Source organism: Hemicordylus capensis, chromosome 11, assembly GCF_027244095.1.
Source record: "Hemicordylus capensis ecotype Gifberg chromosome 11, rHemCap1.1.pri, whole genome shotgun sequence".
Lineage (NCBI taxonomy): Eukaryota > Metazoa > Chordata > Lepidosauria > Squamata > Cordylidae > Hemicordylus > Hemicordylus capensis.
The window spans coordinates 21,893,077-21,920,595 of record NC_069667.1 but is presented as its reverse complement, the minus strand read 5'-3'; the positions used below and the strand labels follow the sequence as shown (position 1 = coordinate 21,920,595).

Below are 27,519 nucleotides of genomic sequence, written 5' to 3'. Positions count from 1 at the left end.
TGATGGGAGTTGTAGTCAGAAACATCTAGCAGTCCCTGTTAGCGGCAACACTGCTGGTGGGATTCCCTTACCACTGATTACCACCGACATGGTGCCATTTTTCTTTCTTTCTTCATTCATGGCTGAATAATTAATTAATCATTTAATAATAATATTTATTTATTTATTTATTTATTTATTTATTTAGCATATTTGTATACTGCCCACTACTGAATTCTCTAGGCTGTTTAGAACATCAAAAACAATTTAAAACATCTAAAGGTTCAAATTAAAACAGCTAAAAACCACAACCTAGCTAAAAAGCTTGGCTGAAGAGATGGGTCTTCAGCTCTTTCCCAAACATCAACAGGGATGGATAAGCTCTAATCTCAGCAGGAAGTGTGTTCCACAGCCCAGGAACCTCCCCTGAAGATCTTAGTAGGCGGCGGGGTTCATAACAAAGAAGGCGTTCTCTTAAATACCCTGGGCCAGAGCAGTTAAATACCCTGGGCCCAAGCCAATTGATTTTAAAAACTTCTAATGGACTAAGAGGTGCCCCCAATGAATCGACCAGCGGCTTTTAAAAAGGAGGTTATTTTTCATAGAGTTATTTATTAAAGCTGCAGCTGGAAGACACAATTTTAAGAGGCACCCCCACCCCACCCCTTTTCTCGCCCACACGATGGAATGGCTCTTCTCAGAGGAAGCCTGCCATGACACACGGCCATCATTTAAATCCAAAAGAATTACGCTTCTTTCTTTAGAGCAGTTGTTTTCACCTTTTTTACAAATCTATGCAAAGTTTTTTTTGCTTTTTATTTAACTTCAGCTAAAAAGATACAATGTAACATAATCCGATAACAAAAAAAGAAAATCCAACAGCAAAAAATCTCAATCATTAACATAATGCCTAAGTGTTATATCAATAAATAAATCATTAACAGAATGCCTATTGATATTGTTATATCAATAAATAAAATAAAATAAATAAATTTTTAAAAAACCCTTCTTCTAAGGGTAATTTTTTCAAAGCACAAACAGTTTATTAAACTTGGACGAAATCTCTGAAAACTTACCAATTTCTCTGAAATAAAACCAGTTCGAATGTAATATGGAATCTATGTAATAGATTCCACGTGTGTATATGCAGATATGTGTTTATATTGATATCTACCTTCAAGGTTTCTTTTACTTGATCTGGGTTGTATATTTGATCAAAGATCGCAATAAAATTGAACTATGAACCAGTTCGAATGCAGACAGGGAACACATATCAGCTACCCAGAGTTGTAAATGAGGAATAGATTTGTCCTTCCAAAGTTGCATAATTTTGTCAACTGCCCATGTTCAGAGAATTCATAGTTCTTGACGTAAGATAAATTCCATATACAAGGGATATAAAACATGATAGCATGGACATCTTTAACCAACAATAATTACTGTGGGGTCACACTGACAATTTTATGAATGTGCAATCCAAAAGGAACCACATGACCAGACCAGACCATATGCAGTAGTCTGTGCTAAGTTAACTAAGCAGTTCATTGACTAAAACTCAAACAACTAATCAGTTATGATTTCTTTGATTGGGTGATGGCCTGTTGGCTTTCATGTCCCCACCCAAAGGTAACATTTGCCATGAAACCTTTAGCGGAAGCCCTCAACCCTAGTTCCACAAACCAAAATGAACTCTAAGTTTCCAGGGAGCTGTGTTTCCTCACAGAAGACCAACAGCCATGTTTTAAGTGCCTAAAAGGTATTCTTTAAACACAAAATTAACAACAAGCTTCTATCCACAGATAGGGTTGGCCACTCTGGCTGAAGCTATTTCTAGAGACCCCCACCCCACTAAATTTCCCTCAATACCAAGTCACCAAAATCTCCAGGATTTCTTTCAATCATCTCCTGGAGATGGGCACTAGTTCCTGGAGCCTGCAGACCAATCTTGGACGGCCGGAAAACCTATCCCCAGGCTTGCATTCTAAATCAACATTTTCCCTCTATATCTTTCCTGCTGTGTAGTTACTTAAACCTCTTATTTATTTCACTCTGCTACAATTTAGATTGCAAGTTCCATCTGAGCCTGACTCCAAAGAGGTGGGCCCAACACCGAACCCAGCCTTGGCGTCTGAAGCTGGGCCAGAGCCTGAGAAAGCTCCAGAGATGAAATCCTTCAAGACAACAGCTGTAGAGCCTAAGTCAGGGCTGCTCAACTTCGGCCCTCCTGCAGATGTTGGCCTACGTCTCCCATAATCCCTGGCTATTGACCACTGTGCCCGGGGATTATGGGAGTTGTAGTCTAAAAACAGCTGGGGGGCCTAAATTGAGCAGGCCTGGCCTAAGTTCTCTGATGCAACACCCTTGAAACCCAAGCCTTTAGAGGAGTCGTCTCCGCCTCCAGTATTGCCTTCTCTGATATCTACATCACAATGCTGCTGACAGGTCAGGCAGGATCAGCTGGAGAGGAGGAGGAAAAGTGCCACACTCCTGGCCATGGGGCTACCCCTTTAAGGCTGCCGCTTTGCAGACAGGGAAGCGGGCCCAGCAGGGGCAGACTAAGCTGAGAGGTATTTAGGGGCTCAGTCTACCTCTGGCTGCTGTTGGAGCAACGTCTCCCATGGAGCTGGCCATGGTGCTGAATCCTGACGACCCTGCCTTGCTGCCTTGCCTCAACATTCCCACCAGATCTCATGGGCTCAGCTCCATGGGACAGGACAGGACAGCACATACACGATTAGTGCTTCATTGAGAACAACAAAACAGCAAGATATAGTACCTTGGAAAGCTGTTGAAAAGCAATGCAGTGCCATGTGAAATGACTCTGATGGCTGGTAGATTTCTGTGGAGTTTTCCTGTGGGGACTACTTTTGGATCTCTCTGAAGACTCATAGAAACATTTTTGGCAGTCTCCATCAACAGGCTGATAAGGCCCTGGGACATAGGTGGAAGATATTCTCCCCATGTGCCTCATATGCTCTGTTATTTCCCCTCTGTCAGACCTGCCCACAGACTGCAATTAAAAAGCGCAATCTTTTTAGCATGGGCGCATTCCCCCTCAGGGCTAGGAGAACTCTGCACTGAATGTGATTATAATATCATTTAGCAGCTATTCATAGATGGCACATATTAATTTATGTAAACCAGGAACAACTGGGGGCATTCAGCCATCAGGGAGTCGTGAAGGATCGAAACCTGTCCTTGCTGATCAGGGAACCTTTTTTTATGTACAGAGTAACCCGAGTCCCAATGTCTGTTTTTACTACCCTAGTGCGGAGTTTATTTTTATTTTGCCCATTTGCTTGAAGTTCATTAAACTTGAGTTTTTCCGACAGATATTAAAATAACTTACTTTACAGGAATGTTTCGAGGCTTTGTCTTCTCTGCAGTCTACAAATAAAAAAAAGGAAAGTGAAAGAGCTGTTAGCTAGCCTCAGCAAGTGTGACCTTTTACAGGGAGAAAAAAAAATTCCAAATGATTTTTTTTTTAAAAAAAAGACAGTGTATTTCTGAAACCTGAAAATGAGCACGACAAAGTGGGCTTCTATAATTAAGCAGGGAACACAGCAGGGATGCAACTGTTTGTCAATTTTAATGGGCTTGTGCTGAAGTTTGGAAAAAAAATTGCAATACAACAGAATCTTAGGGATGCAGATGGCAGAGATACAGTGATTCCCTTTGCATGTGTACCTGTCAGTGGAGGTCCAGCTTCTCTGCTCTGTAATCCCATAATGCACATTAGGTGGATCACATGGGTCTAGCCTATGCCCTTGTCACTGTGCTGGGAAGGAGGATGTGGGGTTAAACATAGAAACCTAGGAAGCTGCCATATACTGAGCCAGACCATTGGTCCATCTAGCTCAGAACTGTCTGCACAGATTGGCAGCAGCTTCTCCAAAGTTACAGGCAGGAGTCTCTCTCAGTGCTATCCGGAGCTGCCACGGAGGGAACATGGAACCTTCTGCATGCAAGCATGCTTGTGCTCTTCCCAGGTTGGCCCCATCTCCTAGGGGGAATATCTTACAGAGCTCACATGTAGTCAAATGCAAAACAGGGTCGACTCTGCTTAACAAAGTGGACAATTCATGCTTGCTACCACAAGGCCAGCTCTCCCAACCCCAACAAGACCAGCTTTCCTTTTAAAAAAATAGTATAAGCACTTTATTGTCCACAATAAGCATTTTATAGTCCATGAGTCAGGTCCACAAATTTTTGCCATGTGTACCATCTCAGGGGATGGATGTTCATAGTGATTTTTGGCAACATCTACCACCCTAGAGATGGAAACGTGTTAGTATGGTTGCACTATAAAGAAGCATGATAGAGACCTATAATGGCAGTTCTCAAACATGAACCAAAGGCCACTGTGGTTGGGGATGCTGGGATTTGTAGTCCAACGATGTCTGGGGATCCTTATTTGAGAACCTCTGATCTACAGAATTATGCATGGCGTAGAGGAAATAGAGAGAAGAATTTTTTTAAATTTTTTTAAAATCATCTCTCATAAAACTAGAATCTGGAGTCACCCAGTGACACTGATTAGCAGGAGACTGAAGACAGACAAGAGAAAGTACGTCTTTATGCAAACATAATTAACATATGGGACTCACTGCCACAAGATGTGGTGATGATGGTCATTAGCCTAGACAGCTTTAAAAGGGGATTAGACACATTCATGAAGGACGTGTGTCTGTCAGTGGCTATTAGTCATGACGGCTATGTGGGAATTTCCAGATGCAGAGGTAGCTTGCCCCTTAATGCTTGCTACTGGGGAGCAACAGCAGGAGGAGGCTTCAGTCTTTGTTTGTGAGCTGCCCAGAGGTGTCTGGATGGGAAAACAAGATGCTAGAATTTCCAGTTTCGCTTCTTTGACATTTCAGTGCCAGTCCTAGTGATAACTGATTTCATATGTGGGTGAGAATGAGACTGCAGTGTTTTTTTAATGTGCCAGTCAGTGTTGAGTTGTTTGAGTGTGGATGAGCTGCATGTCAAAGTCTTCATCCCCCCCCCCCCCATAAATATTATTGAAAATTGCTTCTGCAAGATCACTTGATTCTTAAGTGTCATAAAAGCTTTGGATATCCAGAAAAGCAAGTTGCTCTTATTAACTTGATGTCTGAAGAGACATACTTTGGAGTGTACGTTTCTGGATGTTAAAAGTTCATAACCTCAGGATACGATGGGAAACAGATCCAAACAAACACATCCAGAATTCTGGCCGCCACTGAGAAATTAATTTTAACTTGGCTATTGTCAATCTTGAACAACAACAACAACAGGAAAATTATATCTATCACGGCAGAACAGAGTCTGTCTCCAAAGCCATTTTTATTAGCCAACAACAGGAAAGGGCAAAGGACGACCAAATGTTCAGATCAATTTCCTCTGGTGAAACCTTTTGAGAAAACACACTCCAAATCTTCTAAATGAGCCGCTATCCAGGCCTCTTGGCCTGCGCTGCCTCAGATACAGAACCTGGTCCCAGTTTATTGCTGAGCCCATTGATCTGTATACAGTCCATTTATCATTCATGAAAAGAGCTGGTGATCTTCACAGTATATTAGAAGAAACAACTCAGATCATCTGTCAACGGCCCTCTTATTTCTGTTTCCCGCTCCGCAGGGATTTCATCTCCTTCCATTCTTCTTGAATTAAAATGTTGCTAAGCAACACAGCTGGGGGCACGGATGGCAGAATGGCTAGAGTCTATCAAGCTGTTTAAGCTGCTGGAGATTTTAGTGGCGATGCCTTTCATATATATATCACAAGGCATACATATTTCTGGGCCATAATCTGCAAAAAAAGAGAGAGCTGTTTCCAAAAGTTCTACCTATGCACTGTTCTCTATGCCTGCGTGTCTGTGGGTAGCCTTCTCCTCCTCCTGACCTGTTCTGTCAGCACAGATGGCAGAGAAACCATCAGAAGGCTGTCAGGGAGAGAAAGGCAAAAGAATCTGTTTGGCAGGGAACTGCCGATCGTCTTCCCCTGGGTTGGCTTAAGGGTGGGCGTGTTGGATGGCTGCCCACGGCTCCGACCTGTAGGGGGCGCTAAGCTGAGCTGGGTGGCTCACTGTTGAGGGTAACGTCTACAGTGAGCTAGGGAGAAAGAGGGGTGACTTCAGCGGGACCCCAGAACTGGAGTAGGGCAGCAATGGGAGCAAAGCAGCAAATTGCTAAGGGGTCGCTCGGGACCCTTTTCATGAGCATTGGTGGGAAAGCCTGGGAACAGTCAGGCCTCCACAAGCCACACAATTTGGCAACATGACGAACTAACCTTGCAGTGAGGGGAGAGATGTGCCTAAGGAACTCCTCACCCAGGGCACTATTAATCCAGCCCTGCCCTGCAATGTCCCCCCCGCCCCAAGGTTGGCAGAGTAAGTTGGCCTTAGTAGGTTGTTGGCTCAGTAGCCAGCAGACCAATCTCTTCCTTCTGCCTAAACCTATCTGCATGATTACAGAACCCTTAACTCTAACCAGCAATACTTGACCAAAACTGAAGGATGTCAAAGAGGCAGCAGGCATCGAGGCCATGTAAAGGAGGGACTGGAAGCAAAGACTGGGGAAGAGAAGCTGGGACTGGCCTTCAACTATAGTCCATCTATTTGTCCTCATCCCCATACACATCCCCATATTTTCCCGCCAAACCCCTTTTAACCCCCTAAGAGATGAACTGCAGGTTCACTTAACCTGGGCAGGCAATCACCACCGGGTTAAAAGGCTCCCCGCTGTCCCACCACCATTTCCCACCGTGTGTCGGGGAGAAGCCAAGCGTGGCACCTGCTCTAATGGGGGCAGCTGCCATGCTCATGGCGCAGTACACTCTGGGATGCAGGATGGTGGTAGTAGTGCTGGAGTCCTCCTGCTCCCAGCGGCAGCCGTCACTGCGTCGCTGCTCGTGTGGGCGTGTGGCAGGGCGAGGACACAGATGGTCACCGCTCATCTGCGGGGAAAGGCGACTGAGTTCCTTCTTCCCCCCGTTAGCCTGCCCACCCTCCCAGCCGAGATCATGTGAAAGGCCTCAGTATGTAACAAACCACCGTTTCCAATTTTCTCTGGATACAGGAAACTGTGGTTTGTACAAATCACAATGGGTTAAGAAACCAGGATATCAAACCATATTAACTAACTACGGTTTGTAACACAGTGTCCTGTGCTTGAATGAAATGAGCAACTGTGGTTTCCTACAAGCCATGGATGTGAGAGGAAGGAAAGAAGAGAGAGAGGATGCCAAACCAAGGATCAATACAGGAACATAAGAAGCTGCCTTGTACTGAGTAAGACCACTGGTCCATCTAGCTTTATATTACCTACACAGACGGGCAGCAGCTTCTCCAGGGTTTGTTTCTTTTTTCTTTTTAAAGGCAGGAGTCTTTCCCAGCCCTACCTGGAGATGCTGCCAGGGATTGAATCTGGGACCTTCTGCATGCAAGCAGATGCTCTGCCACTGAACTTCATCCCCACCCTAGTGAATTCCTGTAACAATAAACCACAGTTTAGCATCATGCCTGAACTGGACCTGTATGGTTTTGTTTTTAAAAAACCTGATTGCTGTCTGCCTTGAGAGGCTTTCTCAGGTAAGCTGAGCTATTAAAATGTGTGTGTGTGTGTGTGTGTGTGTGTATGCCACCTTAAGTGGCACAGCGGGAAAATGCTTGACTAACAAGCAGATGGTTGCCAGTTTGAATCCCCGCTGGTACGATATTGGGCAGCAGCGATATAGGAAGATGCTGAAAGGTATCATCTCATACTGCGTGGGAGGAGGCAATGGTAAACCCCTCCTGTATTCTACCAAAGAAAACCACAGGGCTCTGTGGGTGCCAGGAGTCGGAATCGACTTGACGGCACACTTTACTTAAATATATATGAACAGAGAAATCAAAGCAGCATTGCATGAGGATGTGTACTGTGCTTTGATGCAGAAATACATTGTAGGAATACATGCCACATGGAGTGGGTCTGTCAATTAGAGCTAATTATTTTTCTCTGATCAGGGAGAATGCATTATTTCTTTTTCTTCCTCTCCTTTTTTTTTTAGGATTCTTTGAAATCTACATCTTTGCTATAACCATTATAAGAAAATGCTATCACGGAATTACATTCCAACCCCCTCCCTGGGATGGTTAGCTATTGACTCAAATTGTCTGCACTGAGTAGTTTGCTCTACTTTGATAATTAACTTTTGATCATTACTGACTTTAATGGCTCTACTCTAATATTGTCATAGTCTTCCTCCTCAATTACTTTAGCACTCATCACCTTTAATCTTTGAACAAAATGATCTCACTGAACGTCCTCCATCAGCCCGACTACAGAGTTAATAATTTCCTTCTTATCTTGGTGGCTAAGTTTGATTTGTCTGAGACGTGATGTGAACTTTTGATTCATTTCAAATGATATTTGTGCAAACCGTTGCAGGTGTAGGCTCTGCAAGGATATTTTTTAACATCCATAATGATGTGTGCCTCATTAGGGATTTTATACGATGCGGAAAGGAAGCTCCTGCAACATGGTAGAGCACCCCAAAGCTTAGTTCTCTCTGAGGCTGTTCTCATGAGCATCCTAAGATAGCTAACCCCAGGCTTGGCTGCCCGTGAAATCCGCCGGTAGCTGCAAGGCTTCCGGTGGCCCCTCTAGAGAACCTGCTGAGGTCAAGGGCGTGAGGTCAAGGGCGTGAGCACACAATTACCCCGGACCAACAGCTCCTGGGTCAGCACTGGCTGCTCCCAGCTGGCGCTGGCACCGGAGCAGATCCCACAATGCACTGCACCCTTGTGTGGTGCATTGTGGGACATCCCGGAGCTGGGACGACATGTTGAGAGCGGGCATAGCGTAGTGGTTAGAGTGTTGGACTAGGACTGGGAAGACCCGAGTTCAAATCCCCATTCAACCATGAAACTCACTGGGTGACTCTGGGCCACCCACGTATCTCTCAGCCTAACCTACCTCACAGAGGAGAGCTGGTCTTGTGGTAGCAAGCATGACTTGTCCCCTTAGCTAAGCAGGGTCCACCCTGGTTGCATATGAATGGGAGACTAGAAGTGTGAGCACTGGAAGATATTCCCTTTAGGGGATGAGGCCGCTCTGGGAAGAGCATCAGGTTCCAGGTTCCATCCCTGGCTACTCCAAGATGGGGTTGAGAGAGATTCCTGCCTGCAACCTTGGAGAAGCCGCTGCCAGTCTGGGGAAACAATATTGCGCTAGATAGACCAATAGGTCTGACTCCGTATATGGTAGCTTCCTATGTTCCTAGGGTTGTTGTGAGGACACTGCTCTGAGCTCCTCGGAGGAAGAGCGGGATATAAATGTAAACAAGAAATGTCCTGACCCCTCTACCTCCGTGCTGCCTTTGGACCATCTGACAATTAGCATGCCCAGTAACTCCTGGAGGATCATCTGCGGGGAAGGGAAGTTTCTGTTGCCTTCTCTGTTGTGGCCCACCCTCAAGCCCTCTCCCCTTGATGATGAGAACGGACCCTCTGAGTGGCAAAACTGTGCCTAGGCTATACCACTTGAGGCTGCTCATAGGACTGAATCTCCCCTATGCAAACAAAAACACACAAAGCTAGCAGGTTAGGGAGATGGCTGGACTAGAGTTCCTTTCCCTAACAGTCTCATTTTCTTGGTGGGGGAAACTTGTGGAGCCCCCACCTGTATTCTAAAGTGGTACAGCCCAGATACAGCTTTACCCCCTCAGTGAGAATGAGGTCTAAGTGGGGAAACATACAGTGACAGGCTGAAATGGAATTAAAACTGCCTAAAGTGGCCTCTTGGGGCGTTAAGAGGGTTACATCATGTGGCTGCCACTAATCTTGCGTCTGAAAATGTACATTAAGATAATTAAAGGTAATTGGAAAAAGGCGAACAGTCTGAGGCAGACAATTCTGCCTCTTCAATTTATAATTTCCTTACCGTTTTATCTTTGTGGTTATAGCCCCAAAATATGCCGTACAACTGAAATGCAGCTTGGATCCGTACGTGAGATAGACTTTGGCACTATGGCGCTACTGTTTTGCACGCAGTGTAGCATGTACTCCCTGAAAAAACATTGGGGTTTTCTGTTTCAACATTTCTTCTGCCCTACAGTAACTAAAAAGGCATGTACTCTGCAAAGGCACCTTTTAAACTGGCAGTTCTCTTGCATTTGGTAAGGAAAAAGCAATTGTCCCCATCCAACCCCAGAACAGCATCACTCCAGTGGCTGTTGTTGGTGTCTGCTTTGTGTTTATTTTTAGATTGTGAGTCCTTTGGGGACAGGGAACCATTTTCTTATAACTTTGCTTTGTAAACCACTTTTTGTTGAAACAAAACGTTTCAACTTTCCTTAAGGAAAGTAAGGTTATGAGATCACCCAACTTTCTGTATGTGTGTGTCTCCCTATCAACTTTGTAATGCCTGGACCAATTTGAACCAGATTTGGTACAACTGCAGAGACACATAGGCACACCTCAGCGGTGTAGTTTGTGATGATGTCCTCCGCCCTGATTCAAGATGGTGGGTGTGTGAACATTTGAGGTAGAAGTGGGCTAATTTGTGAATCATCTAAGTGATTTGGAACAAATTTGGTACACTTGTAGTGACCCAATAGTGACTTGTAGTGGCGAAATACATAGGGACACCTTAATGGCATAGTTTCTGATGATGTCATACACCCTAATTCAAGATGGCGGATGTGTGGATGCTTGAAGTGGAAGTGGGCTAACTTGTGAAGAATACGACGAATACGACAAGTATTTATATACTGCTTTTCAACCGAAGTTCCCAAAGCGGTTTACATACAGAAATTAAATAATTAATTAAATGGCTGCTTGTCCCCAAAGGGCTCAAAATCTAAAAAAGGAACATTAGACAGATACCAGCAACAGCCACTGGAGGGATGCTGTGCTGGGTTTGGATAGGGCCAGTTGCTCCCCCTCTGCTAAATAAAGAGAATCACCACTTTTAAAAGGGTGCCTCTTTGCTCGGTTAGCAGGGATTAAGATGGTAATTATCCATTAAGATTATAGTGAAAGGTAAGTACGCAGATTAGTTCTTAACAGAACTTGAAGATGAAGATGAAGATGTACATGACTGAGGTCTTCAGGAGAAGACTTGTTCCCTGCACCTGGAACTCCCAACTCTCTCACATTAGGCAGGGAAATTATCTAAATTGTGGGGGAAAGGCAGGGGGCCATAACGCCCCCCCTAGTTTTAGCCAAATCACATCCCACTTAGTCTTTAACCAAGAGCAGCTAAGAGGACCATCAGAAAAGCTAAGGGGGTTGGGACTTTTTGTCCCCTTGTAATTTGAGCACTGAGTGGGTGACTATTGGGGGCAGAGCCTTTTCTGTGGTGGCACCCTGACTTCATTGCCAATCGTCCCTGAGCTTTATGGAAATTTGTTTTAAAGGCCCAGTTCAGCACTCACTGACGATTATCAACACTCTTGGATATGTTAGAACAGCAACACACACTAGACTCTTTATAATAACTCAACTATTTATTGCTTGCAACTCACCGGAAAGGCCCGGAGAGGCCCAGATTGGAAGGGCAGAAAACTTTACATAGGTGAAATGAGCATGCTATATCTAAGGACGGTCTCTACTTTCTAGCTCATCTGGGCCTGGGACTGTTCATTCACTTGTGCAGAATGGAGAGGCTCCACCACCCACAGAGGTCTCTGCTGTAAGCGTTGTTTCCTCTAGTGCTTTCACATGGCCTTTGCTAACTGGAAGCCCTCTGGACTTGCCTCTTACAAAAGGCAGTACACAACCGTCACATCTGTAATCTCCCTTTCTCCCCAAGAGTTCGTGGTGGCAGAAACTGGGGTGATGCGATTGTGTCAGTGACCCCACTGACTTTTATGGAATTAACGGAAGGTCCTTTGCATGGAATCAAAAACAGAGAGGAGAAGAAACGGACCCTCAGGTCTTTTGACGTACAGGCAAATCAATGCCGTGCAATGATGCTAAGCTGTGACTGCAAGATGGTTCCCTCTGGCTCTCTGCGTTGTCTCCCAGGGAGCTGTGCCAGGAGAATCTCATGCCTTTCCCTAATCTCCTATGACAAGAAGCTGGCAATTTTGCATTTGGGAGGCTGCGTGTCACAGTTTAGGTCAGCCTTGCCCTGAGGATGCTGCCAAGGCAGCTTCTCCAAAGACCAAGCTCTTAACAATGGCTCTCCTCTCCTGATAACAGTCTGCATTGCCATGAAGCCTGCATTTTCTTCCAGCAGGAAACTAGCAGGGTTGTTCTAACTGGGATGGGTTTCCTAGAGGAAATGAGCACACACAAGGAGGGGAGCGGGTCCTTGGGTAGCTGGCACTGACTGTCTTCTTTGCTAAGCAGGGCCTGCCTTGGTTTGCATTTCAATGGGTGACTGCATGTGAGCACTGCAAAATACCCCCCTTTGGGGATGGGCTCATAGCTCTGCTTGCATGCCGGAAGTTCCCGATTCACAATCTGGCATCTCCAGGCCTGAAACTTTGGGGAACCACTGTCAATCAGTGTAGACAATACTGAGCTAGCTGAGCAAATGGTCTGACTCAGTCTAAGTCATAACTCATTTGATTCTCTGTTCATCATAATTCATCTGGGCAAGAGAACAGAGCCTAAACACAAACAAATCTGTTTTGGAGGGATGGGGCCATGGCTCAGTAGAAGAGCATCTGCATGTCTGCATGCAGAGGGTTCCAGGTTCACCCCTTGGCATCATCTCCAAGGACCTGCCTGAAACCTTGGAAAGCCACTGCCAGTGAGTGTAGACAATAGTGAGTGGAATCATGCACACGCACCAGCCACTTCCAGTAGGACGCTCACTGGGGCTACAAGGAGGTATGCAGCAGCCCCGTGCCAGTGTTTTGGAGACAGCACCGGCAGGGGAAATGCGGCAGCAGTGGGGGACCCTCACTGCTCCTTAAAGGTAAGCCCCCCACCTCCTGGGAGTGCACGAGCCTATCCGTGCACATCCCTAAGAGAAACCCAATTCTGCAGATTTATTCGATAGAGATAGTCAACCGTTAGCCTTTGGAGAGACTGAAAAATTTGCCTTTTATTTTGCTCTAATCCTACATCTGGAATACAGGATGCTGTGTTAGTCCATCTAGCCCAGCAACACGAAGCACTCTGCTTGGCAGCAGCCGCTCTTGAAGGCCTCCGCAAAGGCCTTGCTTAGTGCTGCTATTTGCGACAGAAGATGACCTTGTGACTGAAGATGCCAGGGATCGAACCCGGGTCTTTCTGCATGCAAAGAAGAACAAATGCCAGGGCGCCTCTCCAACACTGGTCCTCTGAGAGAAGATGCTGGCACCAGATATATGACGTTAAAGCAACACCACCTGAAGATTAATTGGGGTGCTTTGTTCTTGCACATGGTGTTTCTTTTTCAGAGAAGATTCCCAAGGTGGGCAACGTAATCAGCAGCACCATTTTCAGCTGTCCAAAGACCTCGTTCTATGTCTCTCTTTCTCTCTGGTTGAGCGTTCCAAGATTTGACATTTAGAGATCCTTTCTTTGCTGCCTCGTCTTCTTTTCCCATTTCACAGGCAAGCCAGATCCATGCTGGAAATTGCCTGTGGGTTTAATACTCAACCCTTCCAGATAAGGAGGAGATAAGTTGTTCCACCTCCGACAAGTCTCTACAAACACAAGGTGATGTCCCACGGGGAATATTCACACTCGGGCTGCCGCCACCGGCTCTGGTTTGTGCTTCCATTATTATTGTGTCGAAGAGAGCCCAGAAGGGTTAAAATGCCTTTTGCCTCATTGAGAGACATATCAGAAAGGCCCGCTCCTGGCCTTGCTTTGCTTGCAGCTGCTGCCCTTAGATTCTCCTTTATTATGAAGGTCTTCTTTATCTTGGTCCTTGGGGAATCCATAGCAGGCCCTCATCTCTCTCCTTCGCTCAATCAATGAATAACACTCTAGTGAGAAAAGGGCAGAGGCAAAGAATAACAGCAGCGACATCGCCAAAGAGAAGGGGTGGGAGGGAGAGAGAAAGGCGGCCTTGCTTCCATGATAATGCAATGCTCAGTTGGAGAGTTCATATGCAGGGCCGAGGAGCATAAAAGCAATTAAAATATATTAGGATCCATTATAAGGAGTCGCCAGGGGACGAATGTAGATATATGGAATGCCCACGTTTCTTCTGATCTGTTTAGGCTGATTTCTTGTCTATTTCACCTAAAGGGTTTCCTTTTTAATGTAAAGATTGGTTTTCCAATTAGCGATGGGGGAGAACTCCCCCTGGACAGCCTTGGAACTGATCCAGTGGTGGGGGGGAAGTGTGCTGCTTTTTAGACCTTGGAAAGTAGCTAGGTTTATTCCAAGCCCTATTCCAATTTGGACCCTGCCTTGTCTTTGAAAGTCACATTTCTCGGCATCGCTGCTGCGATTCACATGGTGACTCGTGAGACATTAGAGGGGTGGTTGGAGTGAGAGACCTCCCTCTGTTCTTGCATAGCAGCAATGGAGGTACATAAGGGGGCTCAGAGGGAGGATGCTGCAAGATATGGGTGAGAGAAAACTTGAGGAAAAGGACTTTTTCTGGCACAGTTTTTTTCTGGCACAGATTACAATCCAAACTGGAGAAAAACATCCAGGCACATAATGCTCGCCGTGCATTGGAGCGAACACAACAAGGCACCCATATTGGTATTTCTGAGCCAATACATACAAAGTTCAGCTACATCACTTAGCAGAAGAATTGAGGAGTAAGTTCTACTGGACCTTCTGAGAAAATGTGTACAGGGTATGGCTCCTAACCATTAACCATAAGGCTATCTGTTTTGCCAGTTTACGCAGTCAATTAATCAACAAGAGGTTTAGTTGATTATTTGGTGGGTGTGGGCCAATTATAATCAGTAAGGTCAAAGTTTAATTGGGGAGGCTGGGAGCTGTGCAATTCTTTGCTGGGAATGAAAAAGAAAATATTAGAAGGTGGCCTTTCCTCCTAATGGTATATTTTGTACCAGCTGTCTCTGTTCCGGCTATTGCCTAGTCTGGTGGCTAGATCCAGACCACAGGAACTGAGACTTGCCTTAAAATCAACCTTGTTTTCACTAAGGCTGAGCAAAGATTTTTTTTTTGGGGGGGGGGAGGGAGAAATTTCATCTTGGCATTTGGGGTGGGGCAAAACTATATGAAAACTGCCCAAAATGGCATCGCTCCAGGTCACCATATTTTTACAGTGGTGTCAAGGGTGCCATTTTAATTTCCACTAAGCCCCTCTGTGAACTGGGCAGCAAGAGTGGGGCTGCATTTCAGGTCAACTCAAATTTTCACCAATGACAACACATGCCACCAAACGTGGTCTATACCGGGTTCTCAATCTAGGGTCCCCACCTATTATTGGACTACAATACCCATTATCCCCAGCCACAAAGGCAGAAGGCCATGGTGGCTAGGGATGATGGGAGTTGTAGTCCAGCAATATCTGGCAACCAAAGGTTGAGAACCTTTGCCCTGTACCATGACTTCCAGACAAATCTAGACCTTAGACAAAAGATCCAAGCAATTTTGAGCAGCGCAAGAACATGTTTTAGAAGATGAATGAAAATTAGTAAGGATGTTCTGGGCAGAGGCATAACTATAACTGAACAAGGGGCAATGGAACTAATGCCCCTGGGCCACTGAGGGAGGGGGCCCAGCAGCTGGGTGACAGCTTGCTCTTTGCTCTCTGAAGATGAGGTTGGGCAGGGAACTATCTTCACTTTTTGCTCCAAGGCTCACTCCAAACTTGTTACACCCCTGGTTCTGGAGATCTCTGCTAATGGCTGATCACATTTTATTTTATTTCGGTTTGAGATTCTTAAAGATAAAAAACACTACATTTTGACTGGGGGGGAAATGCCCCCCCTGTAAGAACCAACTCTTCCTTTGTTATGGTGACATCATTCTGCCCAAGACTTCAATGAAACTCAAAGGCAGATAAACTGTTTGCATTAAAATACTCTATCAACGTTATTTGTAGCTGGTTCCATCCTAATCCATCTGATTCCCCCCCGCTGTACCTTTGACAAGATGACCTTGCTACCCACATGTGTTCGGTATTGATGCCATTGCTGAGAAACGACTCCTCAGCCTTTCTGCTGATAACCAAATAAATACAAGGCTGGCTGTTTTCTCAGAGAGGTAAACAACATGCTCAGGACCGAGCTAAAAATGAGGTGGGGAGAGATGAGGGGGAATTAGCAAACATTAATGGAGGTTGAACCTGCCCCCCCCGCCCAACCAGAGAAGTGGATGTAGTTTGATGTGGATGTAAAAGTTGAGGCTGTTCTCACGCCACCCTTAAACAGGGTTAAGAGAACTAGTGCTCTATCTTAGCTCCAGGTTTTTATTGTCTACCTGCCCCAGCTGCTTGCAGCCAGGGCCGGGAGACCATGGGGCTCCCGACCGGCATTGGGGGAACTTCCCATCATGCACTGCACACTCACACAGTGCATTGTGGGAGTTCCGGGAGAGTTGCCTTGCATTGAGGGTCAGGGGTATTGCCCCGACCCTCCGTGCTACTGGCGGCTGCCAGCAATCGTGTGGACGGGCGATTCGCCTGCTCCGGAAGAGAAGAAGGATTGTCTGCGGGGAGGGAAGTGCAAGCAGCCTTCCTGGCCATTCGCCCTCCAACCCTTTCTCATCGATCATTATGTGCTTTCACTAGGCCACGTGTGGTGGTCAGGGATGATGGGAGTTGTAGTCGAACAATAGCTGGAGAGACAAGCCTGCTGACCCTGCACTAGGCTTTGGGGCAAGGGGGCATCATCTGAACAAGGCTGGCCCTAAGGTTTCGGGCACCCAAGTATGACTCCCCCACATTCTTTAAAAATTCTATCGGGCCCCATGCGGAGTAGAATGATAACGGAATGGGGGCAACACCAAAGTCATGCTTGGGGGCCATGATGTCTGGGGCATGAGGGTGGTGAAAAAGCAGAGGACATCCTTTACACTCTCGTAAGCTGCCCTGCTGCCACCCTGCACCGAGTCCATCCCTCCACACACCCCACCCCGCGACTCAGCTGGAGCAGCCATTTGAGGGGTCAGCCTGGCAAAGTTTCTGACCAGGCTAGACCCACCTCAGATGGCGACTGGGCATGTGTATTGGCCAGCTGAGCAGCAAGGGGGGGATGCATGGAGGGGCACATGGCAGTAAAGACTCAGCGGGGAGCAGGGCAGCAGCAGTGGGACATTTCATGAATTTTTAAAGGTCTAATCTGCTTCCTTACTGACCTCCTGGCCTAGCCACCACTGGGGGCCACCGTGACTATGCACTGGGCGGCAGCAGTACCCGACCCTGACTCCCAAGATCTGGAGCCCTAGGCAACTGCCTAGGCCCACCTAGTGCACAGGAGGGCCACAAGAACAGCTCTCCTCCCCCCCAAATAGGAAGCTGCCATATACTGAGTCAGACCCTTGGTCCATCTAGCTCAGTATTGTCTACACAGACTGGACAGCGGCTTCTCTGTGGTTGCAGGCAGGAGTCCCTGTCAGCCCTGTCTTGGAGATGCTGCCAGGGAGGGAACTTGGAACCTTCTGCATGCAAGCAGGCAGGTGCTCTTCCCAGAGTGGCCCCCTCCCCTAGTGGGGAGAGGAGAGCTGGTCTTGTGGTAGCAAGCATGACTTGTCTCCTTAAGCTAAGCAGGGTCCGCCCTGGTTGTATATGAACGGGAGACTAGAAGTGTGAGCACTGGAAGAGATTCCCCTCAGGGGATGGAGCTGCTCTGGGAAGAGCATCTAGGATCCAAGTTCCCTCCCTGGAAGCATCTCCAAGATAGGGCTGAGAGGGATTCCTGCCTGCAACCTTGGAGAAGCTGCTGCTGGTCTGTGAAGACAATACTGAGCTAGGTAGAGCAATGGTCTGACTTAGTATATGGCAGCTTCCTATGTTCTTACAGTGCTCACACATCTAATCTCCCTTTCAAGTGCAAACCAGGGCAGACCCTGCTTAGCAAAGGGGACCATTCATGCTTGCCCTGCAGGCTAAGGCTTGAAGGGCTCCTGAGCAATAAAGCAATTCATTTGACATGCAATTACCTAATACAAACACAGCAAAGGGGGGAAAAATATTACAGCCAGATCAAGAGGAAGGACTGGGTTAGAGATGGCTGTGTAGTACACGGTTATCTAAAATCCACATGTGTAAAAGTTAATCTCTTAAGTGCGAGAGGGAATGAAGTGGGGGAGAAGATCAAAATCAACTCCAACCATTTGTTCTGCCAAGAAAAGACTCAAATACATAAAGTAATAACATGAATCAAGTGCCTGGTATCAGGGTTACTCTGGTCCAAAACACACAACACTCCGGCAATGTGCTTTAAATTAAGGACACCCGGCTCAAAGGTTAAGAGGCCGATTTCTTTGGCAGAACGCAGAACAAAGCGGGGGCTGGAGAAAATTAGCCAACTACAGCTACTTAAAAGACAAAATCCTGCTACAATTCACTGGGATTCCTTTGAGCTCAAAGCTAATTGGGACGAGACAAGGCTGTTTAAAAGGAACCCCATATGTTAAGCAGTTTGAGATCTAATGAGAACTTTCCAATGGGTCTTCTCTTGTTTGCTTTCATAAAGTACACAACAAAGCCAATGAGGATCGATCCTCATATTGTTTAAGTGCCTCCTGAAGCAGTACCTGATCCCAGTGGCACTTTTACTATTTATTTATTTGTGTATTTATTTATTTGACCTATTTGTATACCACCCAAAACGTAAGTCTCTAGGTGGTTTACAATACCCAGTGAGGAAGGGCTTGGGAAGGGATTGGGTTCACGGGGTTGGGGGGGGGGCGCCCACAATTTCTTGCAGCATTTCCAGGTAGGTCTGGCAAAGATCCCTGTCTGAATTTGGCCATCATTATGAATATGAATATTTATATGCTGCTTTTCAACAAATGTTCCCAAAGCAGTTTACAAAGAAAGAAAGAAAGAAAGAAAGAAAGAAAGAAAGAAAGAAAGAAAGAAAGAAAGAAAGAAAAGGAAAGAAAGAAAGAAAGAAAGAAAGAAAGAAAGAAAGAAAGAAAGAAAATGGCTCCCTGTCCCCAAAGGGTTCACAACCTAAAAAAGGAAACATAAGATAGACACCAGCAACAGCCAATGGAGGGATGCTGTGCTGGGGATGGATAGGATGAGTGTTCCCTCTAAGAGGGATCCCCAGATGTTGTTGACTACAACTCCCAGAATCCCAAGCAAAAGCTATTGTAGCCATTGACTACAACTCCCAGAATTCCAGCTGCAATGGCTTTTGCTTTTGGGAGTTGTAGTCAACACCTGGGAATCCCTCTTAGAGGAAACACTGGATATGACCAGTTGCTCTCCCAATGCCAAATAAAGAGAACCACCACTTCAAAAAGGCACCTCTTTACTCAGTTAGCAGGGTTACATTAGAAGCTGCCTTATACCAATTCAAACCATTGGTCCATCTCGCTCAGTATTGTAGACACTACTGAGCTAGATGGACCAACGTCCGACTTCAGCCAGCTTCATATGTTTACAAGAGGTCTGCATATGGAAGCAGGTTTCTGCATGTGCTGTTGATAAAGATGCGCATCCTGATCCATACATACATTGCAATGCTCATCTGTGCCTTACTGAATCATACTGGACCATAGCTTAGTGGGAAAGCATCTGCCCAGGAGTGGAGCCACCACTGAGCGGACGGGTTCAAACCCGGGCTGACATCAGGTGCAGGGGCGTGGCTAAATGCTTCCTGCATCTGATGTTAGATGCAGGGGGTGGGGCTAGGGGGGCCGTGGAGGTGACAGAACCCGGGCCGCCGCTGGCCTTCCTCTGCCCCTGCATCTGCCTCACTTGCAGAAGGTCTCAGGTTCAAACCCTGGCATCTCTAAGTAGGGCTGAAAGAGACTCCTGCCTGAAAGCATGGAGAGAGCTGCTGCTGACCAGTGTACTTCATACCGAGGTGGAAGTCTGATTCAGTATATGGCAACTTCCTTTCTAACCCAGATGTAGCTGAGGTTGAGAAAACCCATCCGGAACCTGCGACTGTTGTGCACATCTAGAACAGGATCATGGCCAAGGTCTTCAGCACTAGCATCCTAATTTATGTACGGGGCAAAGTCACATTTTGCTGATGCAGAAGACGGTCAACCGTGTATTGGGCTACGGGAATGCTGTCTCTAGCCTGCAAATGGTACAGTAATGCATTCCCCAGATTCCATGCAGGCAGGGAATGTAACTTTTATAAAATGGAGACGTTCCTTGAGCTCAGTTTAATGACACTGCTTAATAAAACATTAAGCAGATGTTTACCTGCTGTTAAGAATTTGTGCCTTGTAGGCTGGCCAGCATGCATATTTAAAGCGGAAAGGAAATCATAGGAACGAGACCATACTGGTAGATAACTTCAAACAATTTGACAACACTTTTATAAAGCCATCAATAGAATTCCCTTTACTTAAAAAAAAAACACACACCCAAAAAACCATTTGATAATGATTATGCAGCTCGCACTGAAAGAGAAACACAAGGTCTGCATCTTTAGATCTTTTAGTGAACCAAGAACACGGCATCAATAACAGCTCCGCAACTGTAAATGCAAATTGATTCCAGATCTAACCCCTCATTTTTGGTCTTCCTTTGTACCTAAATGAGGAGTCCAAGCACCACCAATGATTAGAGGGGACACACTGAGCATGTGTGAAGTCATCACTGTGACTGGAGCACCATCCTCGACTTTCTGAAATAATCAGCTCAGTTGAGCTTTTCCATGGGAGCCACTGTGGAACCATTCTCATGTTATGCCTCAGCAATGACAATCCACTTGGCATCTTTGCTATTACAGAAGGGAAGGAGGACGGTCTTAGCTGGCTGGAGATGTGTGGGATTAGGAAAGGGCAAGAAGTGCTGTCACTGGGATAAAGCCACCTCTGGAAAATCTTGGAAAATCTTTACAAACTAATTGTAAAAGAGCGAGGGGCATGGCCCATTAGCCACCACATTGGAAATGACATTTTAACTATGCAGGGATGGATTGTGGTAAACATCCTAACAAACATTTGGCAGTGGAAACAACAACTGGATGGCAAATATATATATATATACCTGCTCGTTATCATCTTCATCACTGCTGAGTTTCAGATCGTCTTCAAGCATTCTGTGAAGCAAAGAGAGAAGGAACAGTTAAGCAAACACTTCGTGAAACAATTTAATTCTCTGGCTTGCGACTAAGCTCTCTGTTCACAACCCTGACCTTGGACCCACAAGTGAAAAGGTTTACTGAATTCATTCTGCACTGATCTACAATAATGTCCCATATTGTATTATGTTGCACACTTTGGCCGCATTCGCACATAATGCAAAACCGCAGGTCCGTTTCCCTCCCCCTATTACAAATCTACAGCAAATATTTATATATCATTTTGCAAAAAAAGTTCCCAAAGCAGCTAACATAGATATAAACAAACAAACAAAATTAAATAAATAAAATGGTTCCCTGTCCCCAAAAGGCTCACAATCTGAAAAAGATACATAAGAGAGACACCAGCAACAGCCACTGGAGGGATGCTATGCTGGGGATGGATAGAGCCAGTTGCTCTCCCCCCGCTAAATATAAGAGAATCCCCACTTTAAAAAGGTGCCTCTTTGCTCAGTTAGCAGGGCAAACCAGTGCTCAAGCAGTTAGCAGGGCAGACCAGGGCAAGTAAGGAAAGCAGCGCTTTGCTGATGTTCAAAACTGCAGTCTCAGAGACTTCAGAAAACTGCTTCCTCCCTCAACTCCAGATACAGCTCACTGTAACTCCAATTCTACCTTCGGACATAACGCTGCCGAACGCAAACCTCAGGTAGAAGCAGCAAAACTCACTACAACCTAAGGGTTCAAAAGGGAGTTTGGGAAGGGAAACCTCAGGTTGCTTTTCTGACGGAACTGCAGCTGCACGCATTCGGACGTACAAGAAATTCAACCTCAGGCTCCTTCACCTCTGGTTTCCTGTTATGTGAGAAGGCAGCCTGTGGTTCTTTTGGGAGAGGACAGACTGAGAGCCTTGCATACAGTGGGTTGCATCCAGACTAGTTATTTTAACTAAGCACCAATGAGACAAGTTAGTCATGACTAATTAGTATGGATGCTGCCCTGTTAATATTCACCTCCAAGAATACTACAATATGTGAAAAGCCTCACAGGATCTTGCTTATCAGATGATAACTGCAGAGCCAGTATGATGTAACAAACAAACAAACAAATAAACAAACAACTTTATTTGTTAGCTGCCCCATAACAAATTGTTCTCTGGGCAAGTTGTCCTCTGTCCCATAACAAATTGTTTCCAGTGGCTAGAATGGGCCGCTAAAGATACGTCCAAAATTGGGATGTAGTGGCTAGAATGGGACCCTTAAGATACGGATGCGCATGAACGATTCATGCCAAAATGGTTTGCCTTGGGTAAGCGGTTTTTTAACTTCTTTTGATGCCCCCACCCAGCTGCCCCTTTCTGTTAGCAGAGCCCCCCACCTCTGAACTTGTAAAGGAATCCTCAGCAGATTCCCCTTTCCAAGTATATTGGCCGCACGAACCACCTGAACCAGTTCGATCTAGTGGACCGGCCAGTCGGTTCAACCGAATCAGTTTGTGGCAACACGGTTTTGTTCATATTGGTTTGAATTTGAACTGTACCACGTTTGGGGGTTCATCCACACCCCGCCTGAAGACCAGGGTTCAAAGTTTCATTTAGCTATGAAGTTTCCAAGCTAACTTTGGGCCAATCTTCCTCTCTGACCTCTGCCACCATCTGGCTCCTGGTAGGGTAGGAAGCAGCTTCCTGATCCTGACTCAGCCAGGAGCTGATGGTGACGGGTGGGGTGGGGTGATAGCAAAGACAGTGATGGTGGGGAAGCTGTAATACGAGTGGTGGCAAAGCACTGCTGGGGGGGGGGGAGACTGCGCACTTCCGCAGGGGATGTGATAGAACACAGGCCCTCTTTGCCCTTGCAATGCCACTTGATTTATTGCTTTTTTGATTGTACTGCAGATTTAATAATATTATGAGTCATCTTGCAGATTCTTGAATCGGAAGGCAGGGCATACAAATAACATACCCTTTTTACAGGGACAAGTTGGCGGCCATAATCCTTCACTTCAAGTTGATGTACCTCTGCTCCTTTGTACAACCTGGTAAGGTAAAGTGTGCCGTCAAGTTGATTTCGACTCCTGAGGGTTTACCATTGCCATCTCCCGCAGAGTCTGAGATGATGCCTTTCAGCACCTTCCTATATCGCTGCTGCCCGATATAGGTGTTTCCCATCGTCTGGGGAACATACCAATGGGGATTTGAACCGACAACCTTCTGCTTGTTAGTCAAGCATTTCCCCGCTGTGCCACTTAAGGGGGTAGCAGTGACAATTCAGAAATAATGATGCAATGCTGCCATTTACTTTACTTTAGCTGCTGGAATTGGCAAAACACAATCTCTTGTTCCTACACAGGTGGGACCTCTGAATAATTGCACGGCTGAGCTTTAAACGGTTGCAACGTTCAAAATATAGTTCTAATTTATAGCTAAGTGTAACTCAAAACAGAATATCTATGGAGACTCTGCTATTTTCAATGGGCATAAAGACATATTTATTTTGGAATAATCTCACTCAAGCTACAGCCAGTTCCGTTAGAAACTCAAAGCAGCCTGCAGGTTGGTAAGCAAACATGTGAGGACAGTTGAGCAAAACAGATTTACACACCATGGTCAAGAAATGGAAACAATTACAGTTGGCTATATGGTGATACAATCAGGGATAGAAATGACCTGGTATTGGTGCAGTCATCTAGCTAATGAATTTATGATCCCATTGACCAGAGATTAGATGTGTTCCACTCTCTCTGTTGCCAGGAGGTGCAGAATGCACCATCTGACACCAGTTAGGCCCAGCTAGTTTCCCAGAGCTGCAATGGATCTGCTTCCCGATAATCTGTGGAGTCACTGTGGTGTAGTGGTGAGAGTGCTGGTCTAGGACTGGGGATTCAAATCCCTGTTCAGCCATGAAACTTACTGGGTGCTCCTGGGCCAGTCACTCAGCCTAACTTACCACACAGGGTTGTTGTGAGGATAAACATAATCATGTACACTGCTCTGGGCACCTCAGAAAAAGAGTGGGATCTAAATGTAAAAACACATAAATACAAATCTGGGCTCATAGCACTGTGGCAATGTTTGTGCAGAGGAACCCCATGCTGCTACTGACCCTGTGTGGGTGGCTGGGAAGGAACGACATCATTCACCAAACCACACCTTTTCTCTGCAATCAGAGAAGTGTCGAACTGGACGCTGGAGAAGCAGCATCTATCTATCTATCTATCTATCTATCTATCTATCTATCTATCTAACATATTCCTATACTGCCCAAAACCTGCGTCTCTGGGCAGTTTACAATTAAAATCATTAAACAATCACAACAATTAAAATCATTGAAACATTAAATTCAAATTTTCCCGATGCCATGTTCGCCAAGTTATATATTGTAGAATCCAAGGGAAAGAGTTGGGGTATGCAAGGACAAGGCAGTGGAGTGGAATCATCGGGAATATTAATAGTTTAATGAAATAGATATTACGTACAGAGAGGCAAGTGCAGACTGCTTTTCGGGGCTCTAGCTGCTCAGAGGCGGACTTAGCCACGGACCTTGGGGATTTGGTCTGTGGCCTCCAGGGGGCCTCCCCATGCCCCGTGCCCACCCTGCCGGTGAGGGTGGCCATTTTTGGCCCATTTCAGGGTGCTTTGCAAACGTGCGTGCAGGGGCCCAAAATGGGCCGAAAACGGACTGACCTCTAATTTGGGAGGCAGGTGGGCTCAAGGAAGGTGCTCTTGCCACCACCGCCACCTTGGTCTCCTTTTGAGTGCCCGCACACCCTGCCGGCTGCCTTGTCCCGGCCGCACACTGGCGGCTTAAAAAAGTAAGAGGAAAAAAGATTTAACTTGCCACTGACTCCCTTTCCCAAGACCTCAAGCGGTGTGTGTGTGTGTGTGTGTGTGTGGGGGCTACGAAGCCCTTCAGGTCCGGGCTTCAACATTACCTAGGTGTGCCCCTGTTGCTGCTTTCTTAGCCCTGCCTCTATTCTAGGTCTGGAGTACAAGTAATTAAAGCCCCATTCAAAAGTCGGCCTGAATCAAGGAATGGATTAACCAAACACAACATATATATGATTCAGCACCGCATTTTCATATTTACAGCGAGAGCCGTGTGTTACTGGCTGAGTGAGCCAAGTCACACTAGCGCAAAGAATTCACTTAGGCGCACTAAAAACTGGGGACTTGCAGACACACACTCTTGTGCTATGGTGGTCTTGTGCAAATCATCCCATTCAGACAACTGAGGGTGTGTCGCAGTTGTGCCACGGCTGTGTAAGCATTCTTGCCATAGCGCAACACCTGTGCAACCAGCTAGTGCAACGTCCTTCCACAAGTGATTCTTTGCTCTTCATGACAGCTAGGAAGTGACCCAGCTGTGGGTCTGAAATGGGTGGCCTGAAGGATATAGCTTATGCATCACTTTCTGGCTATGGCTGAAAGGGGGAATGGCCAAGAGACAGACATCCCACTCAAGGGAGCCTCGGCAGCCAGAACTAATCAGCAGACACACCATGAGCCCTATAAAGTCTCCTGGGTCATGCTTCCTCACTGTTCTATGTTCCGTGTGTCACTCCAGAGAATCCAAGGAGCCCAGAGTAGTGTACTATATGCTTAGGTTTCTCCTCACAACAACCCCGTGAAGTAGGTTAGGCTGAGAGAGAAGTGACTGGCCCAGAGTCACCCAGCTAGTTTTATGGCTGAATAGGGATTTGAACTCAGGTCTCCCCGGTCCTAGTCCCGCACTCTAGCCACTACACCACACTCTTTGATTCATTTCCAAGTTACCATTTCCATTTGATTCATTTCCAAGTTACCATTGAAAAACATATTATACGTGTGTGTGTGTGTGTGTGCGCGCATTATGTGTGTATACACACACACACACACACACACACACACACACACACACACACACACACTTTCAGGGTGTTCCAACTCTCCCATTTCAACCTCTCTGCTTACTTTTTAAAAGTGCAAAGAAGAATGTTAACCGGTTTGTAAGTCATCCGTCTTTTCCTGACCTCTGTTGTCGGGCGACTCAGCTGTTACAAAATATCTGGACCTGAAACTACTGATCATTAACCTCTTAATCAGTGACAGATGTCTCTGTCAAGTGTAAACTCGTAAACGTGTGACCGAGATCAGAGATTCTTTTCTCCTAAAAGAAGAAACCTCCAGCAAATATTAATCTTCAACTGGTGGCTTTTGGTGACGAATGGGTGCCTGGCTACTAGTTTGTCTTAACTGCCATCTTTGTTTCTATGGTGGCATTAAGGTGCCTGTGATGTTGATGTCAACAGATCACTGAACCTCTATTTACCCTTGGGTTTTTTTTTTATTATTATTATCAGTGTGGTACATTACAAAGGGCAAGAGTGTCTTTAAGATTCAGTTACAAAAATAGCACCTTGATGTTAAGGCCACATTGCTGTGACTGTTAATGGTCCCTCAGACCTAAATCCTTCCTCTAAAACCTACATCTCATTTCAATATGCAAAACCTTGGCAAAGGAAACCTTTAAACTAGGTGCTCTGCCTTATTACAAAGAAATAGAAGGATCTAAAGAAGAAAATGATCTCTCTATCTCTTTTTAATTGAGTCGCGAGGATTTTCTTTCTCTATTCAGCACACTTTTTAAATTTTACTCTCTTAAATGTTAAACATCCTTACTTGACACACACTGTAGAAATAAACAGCAAGGATAAAGGAAACGGGAGATCAGACAAATGGAAAGAACAAAGAACGTGGAGGAGAGGATGATAAAACTGAATACAGTGACTAAATGAAGAACACTCGACTAAAGTAACTGACGAGGAAATGCGCGTAGGCAAAAATGCTCTTCAGACACAATCCTAATGGCTCCAGTAAGCAAAGGACATATTTACTAACTCCTAAAAAAAGATTGTAAGTACATAAAGGATGATTAGCAAGGAGGACAATGGCTGTAGCCATTTCCCCAGCAAACTACATGTGCAGACTTTATAGCTTTCCTTCAATAGGCTAATGGATGTTTATGAGAGAGCTTGAGGAGGGGGAATGGATGGGGGTGTTCTTGTTGCTTATAATCCAAAGCATATACTTCTTTTTTTAGCCAGTGCAGCCAGGGAAGGAATACGCCATCTCGTCCATCCCAACGACTTGTAGGTTAACCAGTCCCACCACAAGAATCTCTTCAGTTTTGCTGGCAGATGGGATAATTAAAAGGGAACCACATGAGAAATTGACCGGACCAACAGTGCCTTTGGATGAGCATTGGACCAAGACACTAGAGTGACCCTTTGCTTTCCCTTCCTACACCAGCATTAACCTGAAATCGAACTGGGAGAATTCTTGCCAAGGGTTATTTATATCAACTCCCCCAGGAGAGAACTGCAGCTACAGAGTTTTTCAATCAGGGTCAAGCAACACATTATGGGAAGTGCATGCTTAGGGGAGGAAGGTTTTAACCCAATTCCCTCCATGCTCTTGATCTGGATCGGGATCACCGAGGCGATTTTACAAGG

General features: G+C 45.8%; 1 protein-coding gene across 2 annotated transcripts in view; it reads right to left on the bottom strand.

Annotated features, from left to right (window-relative positions):
• The window catches only part of AFF2 (ALF transcription elongation factor 2), a 401,341-nt gene that overhangs the window by 86,419 nt on the left and 287,403 nt on the right, over positions 1–27,519 (bottom strand). For both annotated transcript variants that reach the window (XM_053273909.1, XM_053273910.1), the window contains exons 8-9: positions 21,000–21,051; positions 3,329–3,366 (exon numbers count right to left, since the gene is read on the bottom strand). In XM_053273909.1, coding sequence (XP_053129884.1) covers positions 3,329–3,366; positions 21,000–21,051 — 90 coding nt within the window. The remainder of the gene's footprint in view (positions 1–3,328; positions 3,367–20,999; positions 21,052–27,519) is intronic.